Here is a 23,086-nt window from a genome sequence, read left to right on the forward strand (position 1 = left end):
TCAGCTTCCCTGCTGCTTACTATATGGGGCCGGAACCGGAAGTCAAGAGACTAGTTTTATATTCTTTGTCCTCTGCTACAACTCCGGAGATGTTCAGGTTTTTTCTTATGGCTTGGGCAAGAGGTACCATCGCCAGTGCGAAAAGGGCCAGGAACAGAGGGCAACCTTGTTTTGTTCCTCTTTGAACAGATATTTTATTGGCTATGGAGAAGGGGAGTTTTAGTTCAGCTGAGGTAGTTGGGTAAAGGGAATGCAGCGCTGTGACGAAACTCCCTTGGATGCCTACCTTCTCTAGAACTGCGAAAAGATAGTCCTACGAGAGGCTGTGAAAGAGCTTTTCAATATCCAGGGCCACAGTTATTAGCGGGGTTTTGTAAATTTTTGAAACATGGATAAGGTTGAGGACTTTTCTAATGTTTTCTGATGCCTGTCGGGAGGGGATAAAGCCAACCTGATCTTTGTGGATCAGTCAATGAAGGAAGGCGTTTAAACAATGGGCTAGAATACTGGTCAGGATCTTTTAGTCTAGGTTTAGGAGTGAAATTGGTCTGTAGTTTTTGGGTGAAGTGTAGTCCTTATTTGGCTTGGGAATAACTGTTATATGGGCCTTCAAAAACTCTTCGGGAACCATCCTTCCTGATAAGATATCGTTATAGAAACGTGTTAAAGGGAGAGAGAATGAATTTTTTTATAATACAGGGCCGTCATACCATTGGGACCCGGAGCTTTACTCGGTTTTAGGAGCTTAATGGTCTCCTCCACATCTTCCACTGTAATATGTTGGCCAAGAAGCTTGCTCTGAGGGGCTGTGAGTTGTGGGAGAGTAATGTTCTTTAGAAAATCCTGAGGGGGAGAGGAGAATTTCTGAGGTTTATACTTATATAAATTGCTATAGAAGTCATAAAAGGTATGGGCTATTTTGTCTGGATTCGAGGTGCATAACCCAGAGTGGACAGAATTAATCCTTTCCTTTGTTCTGAGTCGTGCTGCCAATAATTTATCCGTTTTTATTTTGCTACTTTGAAGTAAACAGACTGCGTACACTGAAGGGCCCTCTCTGCCTGAGATGTATACAAACGTTGATCTGAAGTTTTGTGTCCCTTATATTTTTAATCAGAGCTATACTAGGACGTTGCTGATTGGCCACTTCCAACAAAGCGAGGCGCCTCTCCAGGGTCAGTAAGGCCTGCGTTTTTTTCCTCTTTTTAATGGAAGCTATGTGTGTCTTAGTTGTTGTTAGTTGACATGAACACCGCCAATTGTTCCGAGATCTGAGCGGAAGTTATGGGGTCCTTCAATAAAGACTCATTAAATCTCTATCTCCTGGAGGTAGGCTCGGAAAAGTGGTCAATAAAGTGTGTAAGGATGATCCCATGGTCAGACCAAGCACACGGAATATGTCTCATCTGTGCGAGGGAGGGGAGCAGATGGGTTGAGACCAGCACCAGCTGATACGCGAGTAGGATTTATGTGGGGCCGAGAAAAAGGTGTATCCCCTCCTTGAACCATGGACCTCTCTCCAACTATCTGCTAGTGCCAAATCTCTCAGCATAGCGTTTATCGAAGCTCTTTGGTTTGGGCTAATTCTATCTAAACTTTGAGATGAGCGATCCAGGGAAGGAGAGAGGAACATGTTGAAATCTCCCATCCAGTAGATGGATGCCCTAGGTAGTGTTTTAAGTTTTCTAGAGATCTGGGAGAACAGTTTGAGGGGGGGTTGTTAACCGGGGTGTATGAGTTCACTAGAACCAGCCTTTGGTCTCGTAGCATGCCTTGTAAAATTAAAAATCTACCCAGGGGGTCTATTTCAACTTTGTTGATCATGAGGGGGAGTGAATTATGTAAAAGGATAGACACTCCTTGGTGTTTTTGGCTGCTACAGATGAGAATGTCCGCGAATATTGGGGTGCAGGTATCTGGGGGCAGAGGTGGAGAAGAAGTGGGTCTCCTGAAGGCATATAATATCGGGCTTAGTTTTAAGGTACTGAATGAATGCCTTCTTCCTTTTAAGTGGGGAGTTAAATCCTTTAACGTTGTGTGAAATTATGGTGACTATTGTGAGGATGAGAGGATCGGCCGAGATGCACTAAAAATCTGTTGTGGAGTCTGAGGGCTTACTGAGTACTGAGCTTTAGGCAAACAACGTGTGGAGGCAACTTTCAACATAATGTATAAAAACATGGAAAATAATAAAAGAACTTTCAAAGTATCGAGTAGTATTGGGTTCCAAAACCCCAAAAATCCCAGACTGAGTATTCTCCTAAATATATGAAGGGGGTGTATTCAGAGTCTGGAAGGGAGTGGGCACCAAATTTCTCCACCCCGTTCCAGTGTGTAAATGTAACATGTTGATAACAGAAACGACCAATCATAACGATTAGAGTAATGTAACTGATTGTAGCCAAAGAGTCCAGAGGTCACCGGAGTTATGCAACTCTGCACTTATCCTAATGGGATCTATATGGTGCTTGAAATTGTTTTGTGCACACCCACATCCCCCAAATATGATGGAGGCTATCAGCGCGCACAACACGTGCTCCAGGGTCTCACTTGAATAGATAACCGTAATTGTGGACTTAACATAGCTACCCACGCGGGCCAGGGTGTAGTCCGCCACATAGAGCTTTGTATAATGTCAGTGAGCCGGTTTTTAATGGGGTTGCTCACTCTGTGCTCAATAGCCTCTCCTTCTGGTATTTAGTGTCCAATGTGACCCAAGGACCAGGAGAAAGGAAAACGAAGTGTCCAAGGCATCCAGTGGGTGACCTACAGAACTTCAACCCTTCAATAGAAACAATAAAGAAAAAGTCAGAAAATACATAGCTGTCTCAGTCAGTCAGGTCCTGACAATCTGCTGTTGCTGCTACTCTGCGTCGAGGGTTTCCCACCATTGTCCAGGAGCGAGCCGGTCGTTGCTGTCTGGGGGACCTGCCGTTCTCAGCTTCAAAGGGAATTCTTTCTTCCTCCAGCATGTGTTTTCCTTTTTCCAGTGATCTGATTGAGAACGATCTTTGATTAATGCTGACCAGTAAAGCGAATGGGAAGTTTCAGCGGTATCTGATGTTTGCCTGTTGTAATGCCAGGGTGATGGGTCTCAAGGCTCGCCGCTTAGCTAGGGTGGACGGTGCAATATCGGCAAATAATTGGACGGAGGGGGGACCCCTGGCAATGTATCCAGGCTACGGGCAGCCAGCAAAAGTTTTTCTTGCATTTCGGAGTAGTGAAGTTTTAAAATTGTATCTCTTGGATGGTCTGAATTAGTCGGTTTTGAGAGGCCTCGATGAATTCTGTCTATGCGGAAAGAGTCATGTGCCACTTGGGGGAGGAGAGCGAAGAACAGGTTAGTGGCGGCCTCTTTCAGGTTGGTAATAGATTCAGGGAGACCTCGGATGTCAATATTTGCCCTTCTGCTCCGATTTTCAAGATCCTCACACTTCAGCTCAAGGGCTTCTACCCTTTCTGCGTAGTCATCCCATCTAGCTCGCTCATCGTCTAGTGCATCAATAACGTTGCATCAGTCTTATGTTCAAGGTCATTGGTGCGTTGACCTAAGACGCTGATCTGTTTGGAAATATCGTGCACCGCAGTTTAAAGCTCTTCTCGGAACAATTTCTTGATATGAGTAAGCAGCTTAGATTCCGATGCTGAGAGGTCATTATTTGGGGGCCTTATAGACAGGTCGGCAGTCTGGCCAGTGAGGAAAGGTTCCCCTGAGTCAGGGCAATGAGATGGCTGCTCCATTTAAGAAAGTTCACCGCTGCAGTGGACCAGTATATACTTTGACTACTATCACAGACTGTAATCCTAGTTTTATTTCTATTTTTAGCTACGTGTGTACACGCGATAGACCCCTGTCAAATGTTTGAAACAACTTTTAATGTTTGTATACTGTGTTTGAGGATGGAATTCTTTATCCGAAAAAATTGTATTGGCCTCAGTCAGCCATAGATTTGTATCTATACTTGATGACAAGAAACCTGCCATTTATTCCAACAAGAAAAATCACCGCTGCAGTGGACCAGTATATACTTTGACTACTATCACAGACTGTAATCCTAGTTTTATTTCTATTTTTATAAAACTTAACTTTTAATTAAATATTATATCCTAAAATCCTAAACGGAAGGGGAGGCTTTAATAAAAGAACTTTTTATTACATATACAGATGATGCATTATATTAATCTCTGTATATCTCGTAAGGCACCTTTAAGACAATCTACTATGGACTGTCTACAGATTCTTTATTAGATCTCTAGATGATGGAAACAATCGCATTTCTGGATATAAAGATCTCGAAAACAGCAGAGGGAATTTTGAAATCCACCCTGCATAGAAAAGAGACGGCTACAAATAGCCTCCTATCTTGGCAAAGCGCACATCCCTTTACTTTGAAAAAAGGAATACCGAAGGGGCGCTTTCTTCGAATTAGAAGAAACTGCTCCTCGGATGAGGACTTCAGACTAGAAGCCCACAAACTTAAAAAAAGATTCCAAGATCGAGGCTATCCTTCTGAAATCATTGACGAAGCCTATCAGGCAGTGGCCCCAATTAACCCCTTGAGTGGCACGCCCGGAAGATTTCCAGGCTATGTATCACTATGGGAGCTGCAGAGCACAGTGCCACAAGCTGTGACAGTGTGCTCTGCCACAGACCCACACAGAGCAGTGCAAGGGCTTTGAAAAACCAGCAGAAGATATTGCCGATATGCCGGCAATCTCCTGCTTTGTTTACAGGTTGCCATAGAGACCATCGGCTTGTCAGAAGCAAGCCGATGGTCTCTGTGGCAGGGAGAGCTTGGTGCTTGGCTGTCAGAGGACAGCTAGGTACCAGCTCTTAACAGCAGAGATCAGAGAAAACCTCCGATCTCTGCTGTGTTAACTCTTTACATGCTGCAGTCTATGTGCAGTCTAAGTTATGGCTCTTGAGACGCAACTGCAAAATTAGTTGAAATTCAATGATTAGACCATTTTAAAAAACCTGTCCTGGTGGGCACGACAGGGTGGTAGGAAACCCGCCACTCAAGGGGTTAAAAAAGAGGAGCTACTGCTACCACGACCAAAAAGAATGGATGACAGTATCAGGATCATTGGAACCTTCAATGAAGGAGTTCCAATGATGCGGAAATTATTAAACAAACACTGGCACATCCTAAAAGATGATCCAGACCTTAGAGAAATCCTTCCAGAAATACCAAGTCTTACTTTTCGTAGGGGGAGGAACATTAAGGATAGACTCATTAAAAGTCATTTACCATCGAGTACTGGACCGAAGACGTGGTTAGGGGCTAATATTCCAAATGGAACATTCCCCTGCGGGAACTGTTCAAGATGTGAACTGATTCAGAGGGGGGTGGATTTTCAAAGCGTATCCACTGGTCAAACATTCAGAATCAAAGAGTTTTTCAACTGTAGGTCGAGTCATCTAATCTACCTCGCCACTTGTACTTGCCCTCTAAATTATGTGGGCAAGACAACACAGCAATTACGACGGCGCATTTAAGGACACGTAGGCAACATCAGGCGTAAAGAGAAGACCCCTCTGGCCAACCACATACATGAACATCATGACGGTGACATTAACCATTTAAAATTTCAGGCCATTGAATCAATTAAGTCACAGGGCTGCAGAGGGGATCTCGATAAGCGCCTATTGCAAAAAGAAGCAGAATGGACGTACAGAATAGACAGTGTAGCACCAAAAGGTCTGAATGAGGTACTTTCCTTCTGCTCCTTCATCCAGAAACAATAAATAATCTTAATATGCGATACAGATCACCAAAGAAACTATCGTAGATTAATTGAGCTGATTAAACCTTGTATACTGTGTTAGGATGCACTCCGATATATTTGTACAACCGACATGTTGTAGCAAAATGACCCCCCAACACTCTGGCCAATATACACATTATTCAGCGATCTTGGGCATAGATTTTGAATATAAAAGAATTGGTTCCTGTAGGTAATATACCAAGGATATTAATGATGAAGTCCACTCTACATACTTACCTCAATAAATAGGAGGTCCCTATCAGTACATCAGTGAAGGGAAATTATGTCTCTTGTGGATATGAGAGCATGGATCGCCTGCTCACATACTATAAAAGAAGTGGATAATATCATGCTAGACAGCTTCCTCTGCTCTGACCTTTTAAATAGGACACGGGCAAACACATCAATAAACAACTTAAATTGATATTAACACACTCTAAACCAGTTCAAGAGTCAACTTGAGTGATATAAAATAGAGGTATGCTACCTATTAACAGGTCCAGGAAGTGATTTTTCATTTGCATCACTCCTTCATTCTTACTATCAATTATGCACCGGTAGGTTAGATATCATGGCCGATCATGTGTGTACCTTGAGGATGACGCAATTCCCCCCCCCCCCCCCCCCATGCAATCAAGGCATGAGGTGGATAGAAGGAGGGAGAAAGGAACCTCCCACTAATGACGTGCAGGCACACTTGTGGAGAGGATACCGGAGGCCGATTATGTGACCATCCAGGGGATGATGCAACTCCCCACCTGACTGGAGGGTGGGCGGAGCCAGCAACACAGACGCTCCGACGTTGATATACTGAAGAGCACAAGCTCTAATGAATTCTGAACAAGAGCAGCGCCGCATACTCCCTTTCCTCCTCCTGTACCGGGAGAAGTAAAGATTGTCTAAATACAGGAACGCTGCATAAACATAGAGTGACGCCGAGGGTCACGTGACTTTGATCATGTGACCCCGGAAGTAACCGCGCTACTGCACGGAGCGATCTCTTGGGCATCAACACTCTTTAAACTAGATCGGATGGTAAAATATCTGGTGGGATCATACCCCCTCTTTAACAATCCCCTTTTACAACAGGATGGCACAGGTATTGCATAAATCAGACGTCTCTCTACAACACACGCCCACTCACTGACCATGACAACAGCTGATTGGCTAACAGGTACACACCCACAGGGGGGAGTGTCGCAATGGGGCTTTATAAAGGAACATTTGGCAGACTGCACATCAGATGCCTCCAGCCTACCACCAAGGCTAGAGCTGCTGCCAGATCTTCCTCGTTTGTCATTTTTTTGTGTTACTAACCTCTTTGAAAAGCCAGGCTACTGGGTATTAGCACTAGTACCTGAGCATAGGAAGGGATTTTAGGTTGGACGCCGGTACCCTTACAGATTGGGGGTTTAGTAACCATAGTAATCTAGGGGCAATTTTGAGCTAGCCAGGTTAGAAACTACGTGGCATCAGGACAGATCGTTGTTGGAATTCTAAAAAAGCCCTAGATTGATCTCTGGCAGCGCTTGTGACTGCTTAGAAACAAACAAAAGCGTTTGTGCAGCACAATTGTAACCAATTGGGATGATATTCACCCGGTAACATAGCGTCACGAACTCGTAATTCACTATTTAGTGAGTAGACGCTAGCCAATCATTTTGATCTGATGCATTCCTTACAATTAATCCCACTGGTCAGCAAAGAACCTAGGGGATTATAGTACGTATGAACCGAGAATTGCGGACTTTGGCTGCATCATTTGGTTCTATGCGTGTTGTAACATTGCTCCTGATGATTTGCGAGAGCGAAGAAACGCGTTGAGCAGAGCACGGCATTTGAGCACGTCATTTATATAGAACAGAACCAAAAAAGGAGATTATACGTCTCTTTTGTTCAAAATTTTAATATTTTCTCAAAGGACCATACCTTTTGATATATATCTCTGTATATCCATAAACCAGCGTGAAAAAGACGCACAAACATCACTTAGTGTCTTCACAAAAGCTGGTGAGAAACTATCCAGAGATCCAACAAAGAATCTGCAAATACTTCATAGCAGATGATCTCTAAAGATGCCTCATGAGATATACAGGGAGTAATATAACATATCCCTGTATATCCACACAACCAGCACAAAAATAGACGTATAAACTTCATCGAGTGCGCCTTTTTTTTATACAAGCTGGTGTGAAATCATCTAGAGATCTAATAAAGAATCTGTAGACAGTCCATAGTAGATTGTCTTAAAGGTGCCTTACGAGATATACAGAGATTAATATAATGCATCATCTGTATATGTAATAAAAAGTTCTTTTATTAAAGCCTCCCCTTCCGTTTAGGATTTTAGGATATAATATTTAATTAAAAGTTAAGTTTTATAAAATTAGAAATAAAACTAGGATTACAGTCTGTGATAGTAGTCCATTTAAGAAAGTGGGGTAAATTGGTTGCTCGAGAAAAGTTCTGGCAAGGTACACTGAGTGGCTGGATGTTGTGCTTTGTTCTGTCTGCTGATTCTCCTGGACATATTAGGTATTCAGATTGTTGTATTCGTTGAGCTCAGTGATAAGTAACGTTTCTGTTCTGATGATTGGGACGGGGTCGGAGCACAGCTCATGGACAGATTATGATCATTCCAATAACTGTGTATGAACTACTCCCTAGGTGAGGGGCGAGGCAGTCAGCAATAGGTGTACATATTTAGCGTCGCTGGAGATATTTAGAGCGGACCGCGTTTTAGAACCGAAAGCCGGAATTTGTAGCGAATGAGATCTTGTACAGGATCTTATCTGGTTATCAAGTTATAAGTTAGCTCAAATATATATGGAGTTGATCTTTTGTTCGTATTAACCAGAAATACATAGGTCTTCGATATGCGTACAAGTCAAGGTTGACCCTTCTCTTCCTCTTGTCGGCCCCAAATCTTTGGTGAATTACTTCCCAGGCAAGGAGAGTCTGGTAAGATTAAGAGGACTACTCTGGGCTTCCGTGGCTCTGGAGGGTTTTGATCTGACCTTCCCGCTTGGAAGAAATGAATTTTGAATGCAGTGCCAATGTTTGCCACTAGATGTCAGCGGCGCTCTCGGGTTGATGTGATTGGGGATGCAGTTCTATATTTCACCACCAGATGGCTGCAGCACTCTCGGGAAACTATGAGTGGAGGTGCAGTTCTGAGGCTCACTGCCAGATGGCAGCAGCAGCTCCAGAAAAGAGCAGCACGAGGCTCTTGATATTACTTTTCAGTCCGGAGTGAGGGACAGCCCAACTACTTATCAGATAAGCTTTCCTCTTTCTCTGGCCTCTTGTTTTGTTTCTGTAGTAGGCTTGGGGAGGAGGATATGGAGGGGCTGTCTGTCTTACCTTCTCAGGCACAGTGACAGGTCCCTGCCTCCGAACCCACTGCTGTGTCGCGCTGTTCCCCGCTGCTGTGTTGGAGTCCACTGTTGGTCTGGGGGAGGGGTCCTCCTCCGGGCTGCTCAGCCACGCAACAGATGCTCAGGCCACGGTGTTGGCCTGCACAGGGTTGCAGATCTCCTCTGGTCTCTTGGGAGGGGCTCTACTTCGCTCCCTGTTCTGCAGTCTCTGGAAGCAGGGTCGGCTGCTTGCTCTCTCCTCCCGCCGTCTCACCTCCCGCTGGCTGCCTCTGTACCTCTGCTTCCTTGTGCCCGGCGGTGTCTTCGCTGCCGCAGGGGTGTACTCTGGTCTCCTCTTCTCTGCCGCTTCCACACCCGATTGTCTCCGCGTTTCCTTCCTTCTGGCCGGCAGTGTCCATCACTCCAGCCCGCGGCTTCACCTACTGAAGTAGGCCTCTCCTAGCGCCAGCACCGATCACCCCACAGTGCGATTCAAAATGCGCCCGGCCTGGGGGAGCCTGTCTCCTGCCCTTCTGATCTCTCCTGGCGGCTCTGCCTGTGGGAAGGGGCATGAAAAGGTGGCCCTGTAGCAGAGGTCTCCTGGCTGTGACTGTTCATCCTGTCTAAGTCTGCACGAACAGGAATTGGCCATGTAAGGGCAAAGAGCATAGCTTGTTCTTAGATACCAACTCCCCTGTCCACCATTTTAGGCATAATACTCTCCTCGTGGAATTGGAGAGTGCCACTGTACATGCTGAAAGCCTGACTGTTTCATCCGGTGCATCAGCTAAAAAACTAGTTGCCATTTTCAAGACCAGGAGGGATTTCAAGATTTGATCCCTGCGTATATTGGAGGCTGCTTCCCAGGTCTTTTTTAGGAGACCTTTCCGCCTTCCTATCCATCGGATTTCTCAACTGTGTGGTATCATCAAAGGGCAGAGTCGTGCGCTTGGCTACCTTAGCCACTGCAACATCTACCATAGGTATTTCTTCCCAATTCACACAAACTTCTTCTGCAAAGGGGTAGCGCCTTTTGATACCCTTAGATGAAAAGGAGCCCCTGTCTGGCTTGTTCCATTCATTTTTTATCATTTTTTTGTACGTTAAGCTGTACGGGGAAGGTATGCCTGTGCCTCCCCTCTAAGCCCTCAAAGACTTCTCTTACATTGTGAGTTTTTTTCTGGGCTGCACCATGTTTAATGTGGTCCTAATTGCCTTGATTAACTCCGCAATATCCTCAGGGTTGAAAAGAAGTTTTTTAAAACCATCTTCATCGGATGATTCTGCGGGTTCTGCCTGTTCTTCTGTATCTGAATTTAGAGAACTTTTTTCAGAGTCAGAGAAATAACACCAGCTGCTCGGTCTCTTCTGTTTCAAAGAAGAGGCCGGAAGCTGGTTGCATATCATGAGACGCCAAAGCTGAGCGGACTACCTCCCTGACCAAGGTTCTAATGTCGTCCATAAATCCCCCTGATTCTTCTTTAATAATGTTGGCAATGCAAATTTTATATAGTGATTTGTCATATGCTGACCACAGCTTTCTTATGCATTTTTTTAGTCTGTTTTTTGCGGTCGTTTCCTTTTTATCTCCCTAAAAATAATAAGGAAAAGGCATATCAAATGTATAGACTTTACACACATACATTTAAGCCAGCGACCTTTTTACCCAATAGGCTACTTACGACACCCAGAGGTAGTTTTTGGTTTGGTTATGCCGGTTTGGTTATGTCCAATACTGGAGTACTCATGGTATGAAGTACTGCAGATATGCTGGAGAGAGGTCCTGTACACTGTAGGATCCAAACACTGCAGTCCACCTTCTTTACTTCTCTCAGATTCTTTTATTTTTTCAAATTTGCTGATTGGTTACGCCCCCCACCACTCCCCGCCGTGATTGCAACTTCGCACCGGTCACATGGCCCCACAGGCTCCGCCCTCCCTCAGCACCGACAAGGGGAGCGACAGAACGCCATGCCTGCCCTATACCATGCCAGAAGCGTCAGGAGCAGGGGGAGGACCAGCCAGCGGCCCGACTGGACCACGGTGGGGGTGAAATCTGGCCCAGGTGAACTGTGTCTGCAGCATCCTAGGGGTAGAATCCTCGGGAAAGGAGAACAGCACCTGCTGACTCCAATCCTGCGTGAGTATGCTTCATGCTAGGAGCTCCAGCAGCTCTCTGGATACCTGCCTCCTGACAGGACAGGAAAAACACTGCGGAACGAGGAAAGGGCGGGGGGTTAACCCTCTCATTTTGTTCCTGTCCTATCAGGAGGAGGCGTTTTCAGGTGGAGCTGTCATGGAGACGATAAGAAAAAATAGCAATAGAAACATTTTTAATAGAGATGAGCGAACATGCTCGTTTTGAGCAATTACTCCATCGGGCATCATGTTTTTCAAGTAACTGCCTAATTGGGCGAAAAGATTTGGGGGGGGGGAAAGAGAGAGAGAGCTCCCCCGTGTTCCCCCCTGCTACTCCCGCTGCTCCCCGCCCCCCCGGCACCCCCCGAATCTTTTCGCCCGAGTAGGCAGTTCCTCGAAAAAAGCGATGCTCAATCGAGTAATTGTGCTAAACAAACACGTTCACTCACCTCTAATTTTTAATAATTTGGGTACAAACATGGTAATACCAATTATATGTTGCATTTTTAAAATATTTTATCCATTTACAAATTGGTTTTGTGGGGAAAACTCCCCCCAAATATTTTTAAACTGGATCTTTTTAAAAAATTAACCCCTTCCTGCTCCAGGACTTACCGGTACGTCCTGGGAGCCTGGTACTTCCCGCAACAGGACGTACCGGTACGTCCTGGGGATAGCGCGAGATCACATAAGATCCAGCGCTATCCCGCAGCGGGAGCCGGCTGTCAGTCACAGCCGGTGTCCCGCTGCAACAGCGGGGGGACATCGGAGATGCGCCCCCCCCGCTGTTAACCCCTTCCCTGCCGCGATCTAAGTAGATCGCGGCAGGGAAAGAGTTCACAGAGGGAGCGCGCTCCCTCTGTGTCTCCGGCCGGCTCTCGAGAGAGCTCGGCCTGTCACCATGGCAACAGGACGCCAGACACTGGCCCCCTGTATTGCCTATGTTCGCTGTATAAGCGATAAGGCATGGCAGAGCAGTAACTCTGCCATGCCTTATGACAGCGATCATAGGTACAGTGATGTAAGTCCCTCAGAGGGACTCAAATTATGTAAAAAAAAGAAAAGAGAAAAGAGGGGGGCGGAGCCTGACCACTGAAGAAGATGGAGTGCTGAGCCCGGTGCTCTGTCTCATCGGCACCCGCGGGGACCTCTAACAGCCGCTCCAGGAGGCTTATTGATGGGGGAAATCGGCAAGGAAAGAGGGGGAGAAGTCCAGAGTACTCCCAAAGCACAGAAGGGACAAGCGGACATGCAGCGGTACCTAAAAGACCGGAGCACCCGCTCTCCCCGCGCTCCCTCCAAGATGGCGCCGGCAGCAGCAAGAGCTTGCAGTAACAGTAAGGAGAGAGAAGATGGGGACTCTTCTGATGAAGAGGAGGGGGGAAATATATCGAGGAGCTTCATGAGGGAGCTCCTTTCACAGGCACTGCACCCAGTTAAAGCAGATCTGGCTGACATCAAAGAGGATCTGAGGCAGCTGGGGCGCTGGGTGGAAGAGTTGGATTCCACTGCAGCTGCTATCATCTCTCACTCACATGGGGTAGAAGACACCTTAAAAGAACACAGATCTCAAATTAACAAAGTCCTCTTGATGCAAGAGGACATTGAAAATAGGGACAGGCTTAATAATGTCCGCATTAAAGGACTGCCTGAGTCCTGGGCTGCAGAGTGCCTACATAAAGTCACCAAGGAAGTGTTCTGCCAGCTTGTGGGAGAGGAGAGAGCTGCCTCCATTTGCATTGAAAGAGTACACAGGGCGCTCAACCCCCCCCCCCCCTCAGACCCACCGAGAGACATTATATGTAAAATCCTTGCATTTCCAGATACACTGGAAATATTGAAAGCAGCGAGGCAAGTAAAGGACATTCGTTATGGGGACGCTTCTTTACTCATCTTCCAGGATTTGTCTCCAACTACCCTGGCTAAGCGCAGGATGATGCTCCCTCTCCTAGAAGTCCTGAGGAACAGGGGAATCAGATATGCTTGGCTGTTCCCCTTCGGCCTGGGGCTGACCCACAAGGGCCGTAGGCTAAATATAAGATCCCCAGATGATTTGCTACCTTGTTGGCAACTTCTGGACATGGAACCCATCGAAATACCCAGCTGGCTCCCACTGCCTGACCAGATGTGATTCCCTACCTTAGCAGAAGCAGGGAGCTGGCAACCGGTTACCAACCATAAATGGCCAAAGGGGAAGAAAAAGAAGCCCAGGGAAGAAACAGCAGCGGTGGACACTTGAAAGACCGGCTGGAGCGAGCCTGACAAGTCCACTTGTTTGGCGTGAGTCACGGATCACGCCAACCCCCTTAGCCCTTGGTTGCGGCTTGTTGTTCATTCCGGTTTAACCCCTTGAGTGGCACGCCCGGAAATTTTCCGGGACGAGCTTCACTGCTCATAGCAACATAGCCCGGAAGATTTCCGGGCTATGTATCACTATGGGAGCTGCAGAGCACAATGCCACAAGCTGTGGCATTGAGTTCTGCCTGCACAGACCCACATAGAGCAGTGCAGGACTTTGAAAAACCAGCAGAAGATATTGCCGATGTGCCGGGAATATCCTACTTTGTTTACAGGTTGCCATAGAGACCATCGGCTTGTCAGAAGCAAGCCGATGGTCTCTGTGGCAGGGAGAGCTTGCTGCTTGGCTGTCAGAGGACAGCTAGGTACTAGCTCTTACAGCAGAGATCAGAGAAAACCTCCGATCTCTGCTGTGTTAACCCTTTACATGCTGCAGTCTATGTGACTGCAGCATGTAAAGGGCTGTCACTGCAGCATGTAAAGGGCTGTCACCATCGGACCCCCGGAATGTGATCAGGGGGTCCTGATGGGTCCCTGTGGAAGTCCCCTAAAGGGACAAAAAATTAAAATAAAAAAAAATTTTTTTTTAAAAAGTTAAAAAATTATAAAAAAAATAATAAAAACGCTTGTCTCCCTTTACTTTGTAAAAAATCAAAAATACAATCACACATGTGGTATCCATGCGTCGTAATGACCCAGAGAAGGAAGTTAATACATTATTTAACCCCTTAATGACATGGCCCCTTTTTTTCTTTTTTCCCCATTTCTTTTTTTCCTCCCCCGTTTAAAAAAATCACAACTTGTCCCGCAAAAAACAAGCCCTTATATGGCCATGTCAATGGAAAAATGAAAAAGTTATGGCTCTTGAGACGCAACTGCAAAATTAGTTGAAATTCAATGATTAGACCATTTTAAAAAACCTGCCCTGGTGGGCACGACAGGGTGGTAGGAAACCCGCCACTCAAGGGGTTAAAGGTTATTGTTGGCAGCAGCAGGAGAATTGGGAGTAAGGACGCAGGACTCACTGCAGCGTGGCCTGCCGCGTGTGTAGGGCCAGACATATTGCCCTGTCTGCCACTCCTCCTCCTCCTGACTTTCTCTCTGCTTCTTTTTCCTCCTTTCGCATATAATGTTGTTTTAAATATGCCTCATCTGCTTTAAACAATCATTCCCCCATAGTTGTTGTTATAATGTGTAACTTTATTTGTTATCTCCTGGATTATCACCAGTAATTTCCAGAGGTCCCCGACCGTGCCTGTCAGGTCAGGCTGACTTGGTTATATAGTTAACTGAGTACTGCGCTTCAAATTTGGAAGCAGGCCGTCCTCTACTTAGTGTGAAGTTTGAAACGTTTTAAATTACATTTCTTGAGGGGCTACCCCGGTGGTTTTCTCAAGAAGCACCTAACGGTGCTCTCAACTTCCCCCCAATTTTTCCTGCCCCTTCTCCCCCTCCCCCACCCTACCCTATTCCCAAGCACATGGACTCGGGTAATTGCTTACCTCAAGTGAACGCTCTGGTTATTTGTTACTTATTGTTTCTCTTGTGTCTCCGCATCAAGTGACCCAATGAATGAGATTAAGGTTACGTCTTTTAATGTCCGGGGCCTCAACACGCCAGCGAAACGCCACAACACCGCCTGTCTGATCAAGAAGTATGGGACGAAAATCCTACTCCTACAGGAAACCCATTATAAGGGGATCAGGTGTTTCTCCCTGCCTGGTAAGCAATTTTCACAACACTTTCACAGCATGCACGCGACCTCCGCCTCCAGGGGAGTCTCAACTCTTCTCCACAAATCTATTAATTTTACCTGCGATTCGCAGTATACAAATGGTGAGGGAAGAGTTCTGCTCCTGAAGGGGAAGTTGGACAATACACAGATCACCATTGCTAACTTGTATGCACCCAACTCTGATCAGGTTCCATGGCTGATAGCCCAACTGGAGATTCTAAAGAATTTTGCTGTGGGACAGATTATCCGGGGCGGGGATTTGAATCTAACCCTTAATCCCCTTTTAGACGCGTCCACTGGTAGATCTCAAATACCTCAAAAGAGATTGAGGAAACTCAATAAAAGTTTACAGGAGTTGGGCCTGGTGGATGTATGGCGCCTGTTCCACCCAGCAGACAGGGACTATACCTTCTTTTCACAGGTCCACCAAACACATCAAAGGTTGGACTATATCCTAGTCTCCCCGGGGCTCTTAAAGGCTCTTCAGGGGGCTCACATAGATGTGAAGACTGTTTCTGACCACGCTCCAGTCCATGCAGTACTACACCCCTTCAGACAATCTCCCAGAGAGTGGCGCTGGAGATTGAACGCTTCATTGCTTGATTCAATAGAAAATGTAACCACACTCTCAGCTCAAATAGAGGAGTTTTTTCAGTTAAATGCAGGTGGGGAAGTGAGCGAACCCACGGTTTAGGAGGCACACAAGGCCTATGTTAGAGGCTTACTGATTGCAATGGGCTCCAGGGCTAAGAAGAAATCCCAAAAGGAAATTGATGACAAACTAAATCAAATTGTCAGGCTAGAACAAAGAGTTAAACTTTCCCAATCAGAGACCGAGCTAGGCAAGTTGACGGAAATAAGAAAGGAGCTGTTGCTCTGCCTCAACGCCAAGTTTAATAAGAAACATTTGTTCTGGAAGCACATATTTTACATCCAAGGTAATAAGGGAATCAAACTAACAACTTCCTTAATCAAAAAAGCAAGGATTAGAAACACAATCACCGCGATCAAAACAAAAACGGGTAAAGTATCTTCAGACACTAATGTTATTGCCAAAGAATTCCAACAATATTATGAAGGCCTCTACAACTTACACAACCAACCTTCCCCTGAGGAGGCGTTATTAGCCAAATCCAGGATTGACGCTTTTCTCAAAAAGATCCCCCTTCCGAGACTAAGTGAAGAAGACGCAAATTCTTTATTAGTTCCGGTTACAAAAAACGAAATCAAAGAAATAATAACTTCCTCCCCCCCAAACAAAAGCCCGGGCCCAGATGGCCTCTCCATGCCGTACTATAAAACCTTCCAAGACATCCTGATACCCAGAATTACAGACCTATTTAATTCCCTGCTTGAGGGTGCTGCACTTCCCAGACAGACACAAGAGGCGCATATTACGCTTATTCCCAAAGATAAAAAAGATGAGGCCCTCTGTAGCAGCTACAGACCTATTTCCCTTATTAACTTGGATGTTAAACTCTGGGCTAAACTCCTGGCCAAGAGGCTTGGCAGATACATACCAGACCTCATTAATGAGGAGCAGGCGGGGTTCGTGAGGAGAAGAGAGGGAAAGGACAACAGTAGAAGACTATTGCATGCTTCACGCATAGCATAAAACAAGATCCCCTTAGCATTTGTTGGAACCGACGCGGAAAAGGCGTTTGATCGGGTGGACTGGCAGTATATGAAAAGTACCCTTCTTAATTATAATATCCCAGTCAGCTTCGTATCAGCGATCTTTTCCCTTTACGACGCCCCTCATGCCAGGATTAGGGTGAACGACATTTTGTCACCCCCCTTCAAAATTAAGAATGGCACTCGTCAGGGGTGCCCCCTCTCTCCCTCCTTATTCGTCTTGGCCCTAGAGCCCCTACTGATGCAGATCAGACAAGACCCAGGTATAGCGGGGTTATCTGTGGGTGATACCTCCATATCCACCGCGGCCTTCGCGGACGACATTGTCTTCGTTATAACCAACCCGGAGGAAGGACTTTGTAGACTTGTCGAAATTCTGAAAGCATACGGCGAGATTTCAAACTTCAAAATTAATTTCGACAAGTCCACGGTCTTGAACGTTTCTATCCCGCCTGCGCTTGGCAAAAGACTCTCTATCTCTTCACTGTTCGCGTGGTCGGAAACAGCTCTGGACTACCTGGGACTTAAAATCCCAAAAACTTTAGATGATTTATTTGCAACTAATTTTGCCCCACTACTGGATAAGGTGAAAAAACTGGTTAAGGACTACGATTTGCCAAGCATCTCCTGGTTCGGGAGACGCAATATACTTAAATCCTATATATTACCGATCATTCTCTACAAGATCAGGATGTTGCCAATATATCTTCCCCCGAGCTTTTTCAAGATGCTCCGTACGTTATTTGCAGCCTACGTGTGGAGGCAAAGAAGACCTAGACTAGCATACAGTCTAATGATCAGGAGGAAATCGGAAGGAGGTATAGGTCTACCTAATATTGTAGATTATTACCGGGCGGCCCAGTTAAATTACTGGATGGATTTGACACACCCCTTAGGAGACAAGCTCCTTCCAAAATTAGCACTGGACCACTCTAAGAGCGGTTCACTAGGTGACTTGTGGTTCCCGGAGAGGAAAAGATATTGTGCAAAAGATTTTTCCCTACTGCTGAAGGGCCCATGTGAAGTAGTAGATAAACTAAGGGAGAGTTTGACTCCGAGACCATCTCCGGTGACCCCGTTAAATTTATTACCTAGATATCTGACTCTACAAGGAGATCCGGTTTCTTCCTCCATTTGGAAAAAATGTAATCGTTTTACGGTGGGGGATCTCCAAGGGATGGCTCATAAGCCGGTGGCAGAGATCATTCAAACACTTCTGCCGGACTGGTGCCCTTCATTCCTGGTGAGAGCCTCGGTGACAAGAGTCCTTGAGGATTTCCTTGGTACGAGTAGATCCACCAGGCCCAAAACACCATTCGAACGCTCCTTAATAGATCCTGACCCCAGGGCGCGCAGAATTTCGCGGCTTAGAGGTCAATTTATAGTTCCACAAGTGATAAATAAGCCCGCATTCTTGACCTCATGGGAAAGGGAATTGGGTATCCAGCTGACATCAGCGGACACTAAGTCAATCCTGGCCTCCGCGTATGGCCTCTCTCCATGCATCCTCGCCCAGGAATCTCACTATAAATTATTGGTTCGATGGTATAAAACTCCACAATGGTTGCATGCATACAAGTTGGCTCCAGATAACAGATGTTGGAGATGTGGAGTGGAGACTGGCTCCTATCTGCATATATGGTGGTCATGCGGGAAACTTGAGACCTTCTGGAGAGGAGTGGGCGTGGTGCTGGGTAAGATAAAACAGAACTTTGCTTTAACACCAGAGATGATCTTTCTATGGAGACCGTCCCAAACGTTCCATCCGTTGAGAGACAGATTGGTAGCTCAACTGATCGATGCAGCTAAAGCTCTGATTCCGTTGCATTGGAGGGAAGAGTCTCCTCCCCTTCTCTCACATTGGAAGGAGAAGGTGGATTGGATTTATAACTTAGAAGAGCTCGCTAGCTGGCAAAACAATACACAAGAGAAATTCATTACAACGTGGCACCCCTGGCGTGATCTGAGGCTCTTAAACATACTAGCCCAGTAGTCAATGTGCTATCCTATACCCCCTCCCCCATACCCTCACCCCACCCCTCTCTACCGCCCCCGGCTTCCCCCACAAGTTGATATACAGGTACGGAATTACAAGCACTTACCCCCGGAGCCAATAGGTCCATTCGGGGGGTGGATATACTGCGGCTGCAGTACCCTGAATTGGTGTAATACGCGTTTGTTGTGAATTATCTCGTCAGGGCAGTAGATACCTGTGTATAGGTTGATGTTTATATGACAAGTAACTTTCCTTGTATGTATCGAAAAATCTTGAATAAAATTTGATTTGGAAAAAAAAGAAAAGAGAAATGTAAAAAAAAAATGTAAAAAAACCCCCTTTTTTATGCTTTTTCTAATATTAGCATAAAAAAAGGTAAAAAAAAATTAAAACCCCACATATTGGGTATTGGCGCGTCCGTAACGACATGTAAAAATAATTGAACACACATTTTGTTTTGTACGGCAAAAAGCGTAAAAAAAAACCCGCTAAAAAGCAGAGGCAAAATGCTAATTTTTAGCATTTTGCCTCACAAAAAATGCAATAAAAGTGATCAAAAAAGCCATACATTCCCCAAAATGGTACCAATAAAAGCTACAGCTCGTCTCACAAAAAATAAGCCCTTATAGAGCTCCGTACATAGAAAAATAAAAAAGTTACAGGACTTTGAATGCAGCTATAGAGAAAAAAAAAGATTTCCAAAAAAAAATGGCTTTTTATTGCAAAAAAGTGTAAGTACCGACCCGCAGAAAAAATTATTGTGTCATTTATGCTGCATGATTAACACTGTAAAAAAAAAATAAATCTATGTCAGAATTGATGCATTTTCTCTCCCTGTTATCATAAAAAAAATAATAAAAGTTTTACGATATAGTCTATGTACCCAAAAGTGGCACCCATAAAAACTACAGCTCGCCACGCAAAAAAACAAGCCCGTATATGGCCACGTTGATGGAAAAATAAAAAAGTTATGGCTTTTGAAAAATGGAGATGGAAAAATACCAAAAATCGCTTGGTCCTCAACGCCAAAATAGGCCGTGTCATTAAGGGGTTAAACTTGAAATTTTTTTGACACTACTTGTTAGGCCTCATGTCCACGGGGAAAATCAGGCCCGCTACGGAGTCTACATGTAGACTCCGTAGCGGGTCCCTCCTGACCCGCGGACATGAGGGCTGAAAATAAGAATTTAAAAGAATTTACCTATCCGTAGCGGGCGGGGAAGGTCTGCTGTTCCTCACGGCCGGATCTTCTTTTTCGGCCGGCGGATGAATTCGTCACGCCGGCGGCACGTCGCCGGCACGTCGTCGACGTGCCGCGCGCATGCGCCGGGCACATCCGCCGAGCCGAAGCAAGAAAGATCCGGCCGTGAGGAAGAGAAGACCTTCCCGGTCCGCTCCGGATGGGTAAATACTTTTAAATTCCTATTTTGGGTCTCCCGCGGATCCGGACGGCTTCCATAGGCTTCAATAGAAGCCCGCGGGAGCCGTCCCCGCGGGAGACCCGCACGAAAATGGAGCATGGTCCAGATTTTTTCATGCTCCATTTTTTTTTAAATCCCTTTTATTGACCATCCGCGGGTATTTATCTACCCGCGGGTGGTCAATGCATCCCTATGGGATGCGGATCCGCATGCGGGAGATCCGCTGCGGATCTTAAATCATATTTTGCCCGTGGACATGAGGCCTAAGTCTTTCAAGAGGAACTTGAATATGCAGTCGTTTGATTGCTTATGCAGTCGTTTGATTGCTTGGATAGTACACTATTGCAGCACATTCTGCTATGTCTGTGATATCAGACTACATGTGCATACAGTGCCTGGTTCAGTAAAAACTTTATTAAATAGCAGAGAATCCTATATTTTGACTTGTTCCTTATTTGCTATGTCTATATTATAATATTAAACTAAACTGGAAAAACCTGTCCAGCCCTCTATGCAAAGACTTGTTGTTAAACCTCTTTTAGTCTGGCCACTCCTTAAAAACCTTATGACTACAATTGCTTTGAAAGTGAAAAGATACTTGCTTCCGGATGTATAAAGGAGTCACTGAAGCAATTCTGAGCTACAACATGGATCCTAATCAGAATAACCACAAGGAGCTTTTGCCTTTAACTGAAGAAACTACAGTAAGATATTTTTAAAAATCTAATTAGGATTTGTATTTTGTTGCAAAAGTATATACGGATTGTTAACATTGTACACAAACCTCCCTTACTATGCAACTACACACATATCCACCCCTGTCTAGTTAGCATTTCCACGTTAAGCAGGGCTTACAATACATAGTGTATATTCAAAAGCTGTATCTGAGGGGCACACAGCATTTGCCAGTATGATAACATGAAATGATAGAGTAAAGGGATACCCCTTTCTATAGCCTAGGAAGCATATGAAGCACTACAGAGTGAGATTGCATTGCCAAAGCAAATGTATAGATAAGTTATAGAATCTGCATGGTCTTCTTAAAAGCAAAAAAGTAATATTTAACTACTGTTTGTATATATGTGTGTGTGTGTGTGTGTGTGTGTGTATATGTATGTGTGTGTGTATGTATATATATATATATATATATATATATATATGTATATTTAATATATACATAAAAAGGCTATTCCTTCTTATTACCACTCTCTTTTTTACATTACATAGTTACGTGGTCCTTTTATAAAGTGACCGCTTATCACTACCAAGGTAAAGTATTTCTTATCTTTTAAGTCATATTTTGCAACAGACACCCTGGCAGGTATTGTGTTAGGTGACCAAGGTGTTCAGTACAGGACAACCAAGTCAGAGTGAGGGAACTTGTAAAAACAGCAACTAGAGGTTTATTGAACACTAAACAGCAGGTAACATCCAATCTTAACCAGTCACAGCAATCACAGTACTTGTAAAATCCACACTATCTCCAATGTGTATTATGTTTGACCCCAGCTTCCCTCTTGTTCTTTCACTGGCCTGTATCCCCTCACAATAGCGCTTGTACCTTATCCAAGCCTTGGGTTTCACTTTGGGTTCACTTCAGGCATGGATTTCCCAGTTGCTAAGGCCAGGTAGAGATACAGGAGATACAGACATATAATCAAATACAATATATGTATATTGCAACATCGTCTCCCTAAGATCTTAATATTACTCAGTAGGGCCAGTACTATGTCACTACAATTCTCCCCCTTTTTAACGCAAGCCATCCTCAGAATTTCACTTTCTTAGGGACTGTAACAAAGGTTCCTTAGGTCAGGTGCTAATTTGGTAATACAGCAATTTGCATATGCATAGACCATAGTATGCTGGAATGCATCCCACTCCTATCTAGTCACAATTCCCACCTGCAGGGTGTGATACTAGCATCTACGATTTCCAGCTGTGGAGTGTAGACTGATTACAAAGCAACATGTAAGTTGCAGCAGGGCAGTGAGTCAGAGCGGAACCCTCAGAATACTCACCTATGAGCCATTTTTACACAAATTGAAAATCAGCAAGCCTGAGGATGGGAGATTTGGTATGGCTGGATGACACTTTGGCCATTAATCAAATGGAGAGTTAAACAGTTTAACTTTTGCAATAATAGCATAACCGTAAACATTTCAACAATTATATAGTGCAATTACAATAGCACAAGGGCTCTGAAATACAATATTGGTTACAAAATGTGGCACGTAGTAAAAATGTCATGAGTTAGGGTGACTACCCACTAGCGTTTTTTTTTCACTGCGAAATTCGCAGCGTTTTGCGCGTGATTTTGCGCGATCGGGATTTTAGCTTTACAAGTCCCATAGCCCAAAGACCCCAGCAGAAAAAAAAACGCTGCGAATTTCGCAGTAAAAAAAAACGCTAGTGAGTAGTCACCCTTAGGGCGCCCACCCACTGGCGATTTTTTTTTTTTCTTTGCGTTTTGCGTTTTTTCTCAAGAGCAATTAGAATTGAATGTACTCCTGTCCACTGGCGTTTTTTTTTGCGTTGCGTTGCGTTTTTTAACATAGGAACTGTCAGTTGCATATGTGTCCTTATTTTTCTCCTAATGCACCCATGAAAGTCAATGGAAATTAATGGAAAAGCCGCGAAAACGCCATGAAAACGCGGCAAAAAACGCGGGAAAAACGCTGCGAAAACGCTGCGTTTTTCACGCACGAAAATCGCAAACGCCACTGGGTGGACAGGA

At 45.0% G+C, this 23,086-nt stretch overlaps 1 protein-coding gene across 4 annotated transcripts in view; it reads left to right on the plus strand.

Annotated features, from left to right (window-relative positions):
* The first annotated feature begins 6,735 nt into the window (after positions 1-6,735).
* The window catches only part of C1H3orf52 (chromosome 1 C3orf52 homolog), a 167,256-nt gene continuing 150,905 nt past the window's right edge, over positions 6,736-23,086 (plus strand). The window contains exon 1 of one of the 4 annotated variants that reach the window (XM_066609162.1): positions 6,736-6,868. In XM_066609162.1, the coding sequence (XP_066465259.1) occupies positions 6,860-6,868 (9 nt within the window). In that variant the 5' untranslated portion in view covers positions 6,736-6,859. Of the gene's footprint in view, positions 6,869-13,997; positions 15,285-20,521; positions 21,054-23,086 lie in introns of those variants that run through there. The other 3 variants (XM_066609151.1, XM_066609133.1, XM_066609142.1) reach the window with 3 other exon arrangements.

Source organism: Eleutherodactylus coqui, chromosome 1 (assembly GCF_035609145.1).
Source record: "Eleutherodactylus coqui strain aEleCoq1 chromosome 1, aEleCoq1.hap1, whole genome shotgun sequence".
In the NCBI taxonomy this organism is placed as follows: Eukaryota; Metazoa; Chordata; class Amphibia; order Anura; family Eleutherodactylidae; genus Eleutherodactylus; species Eleutherodactylus coqui.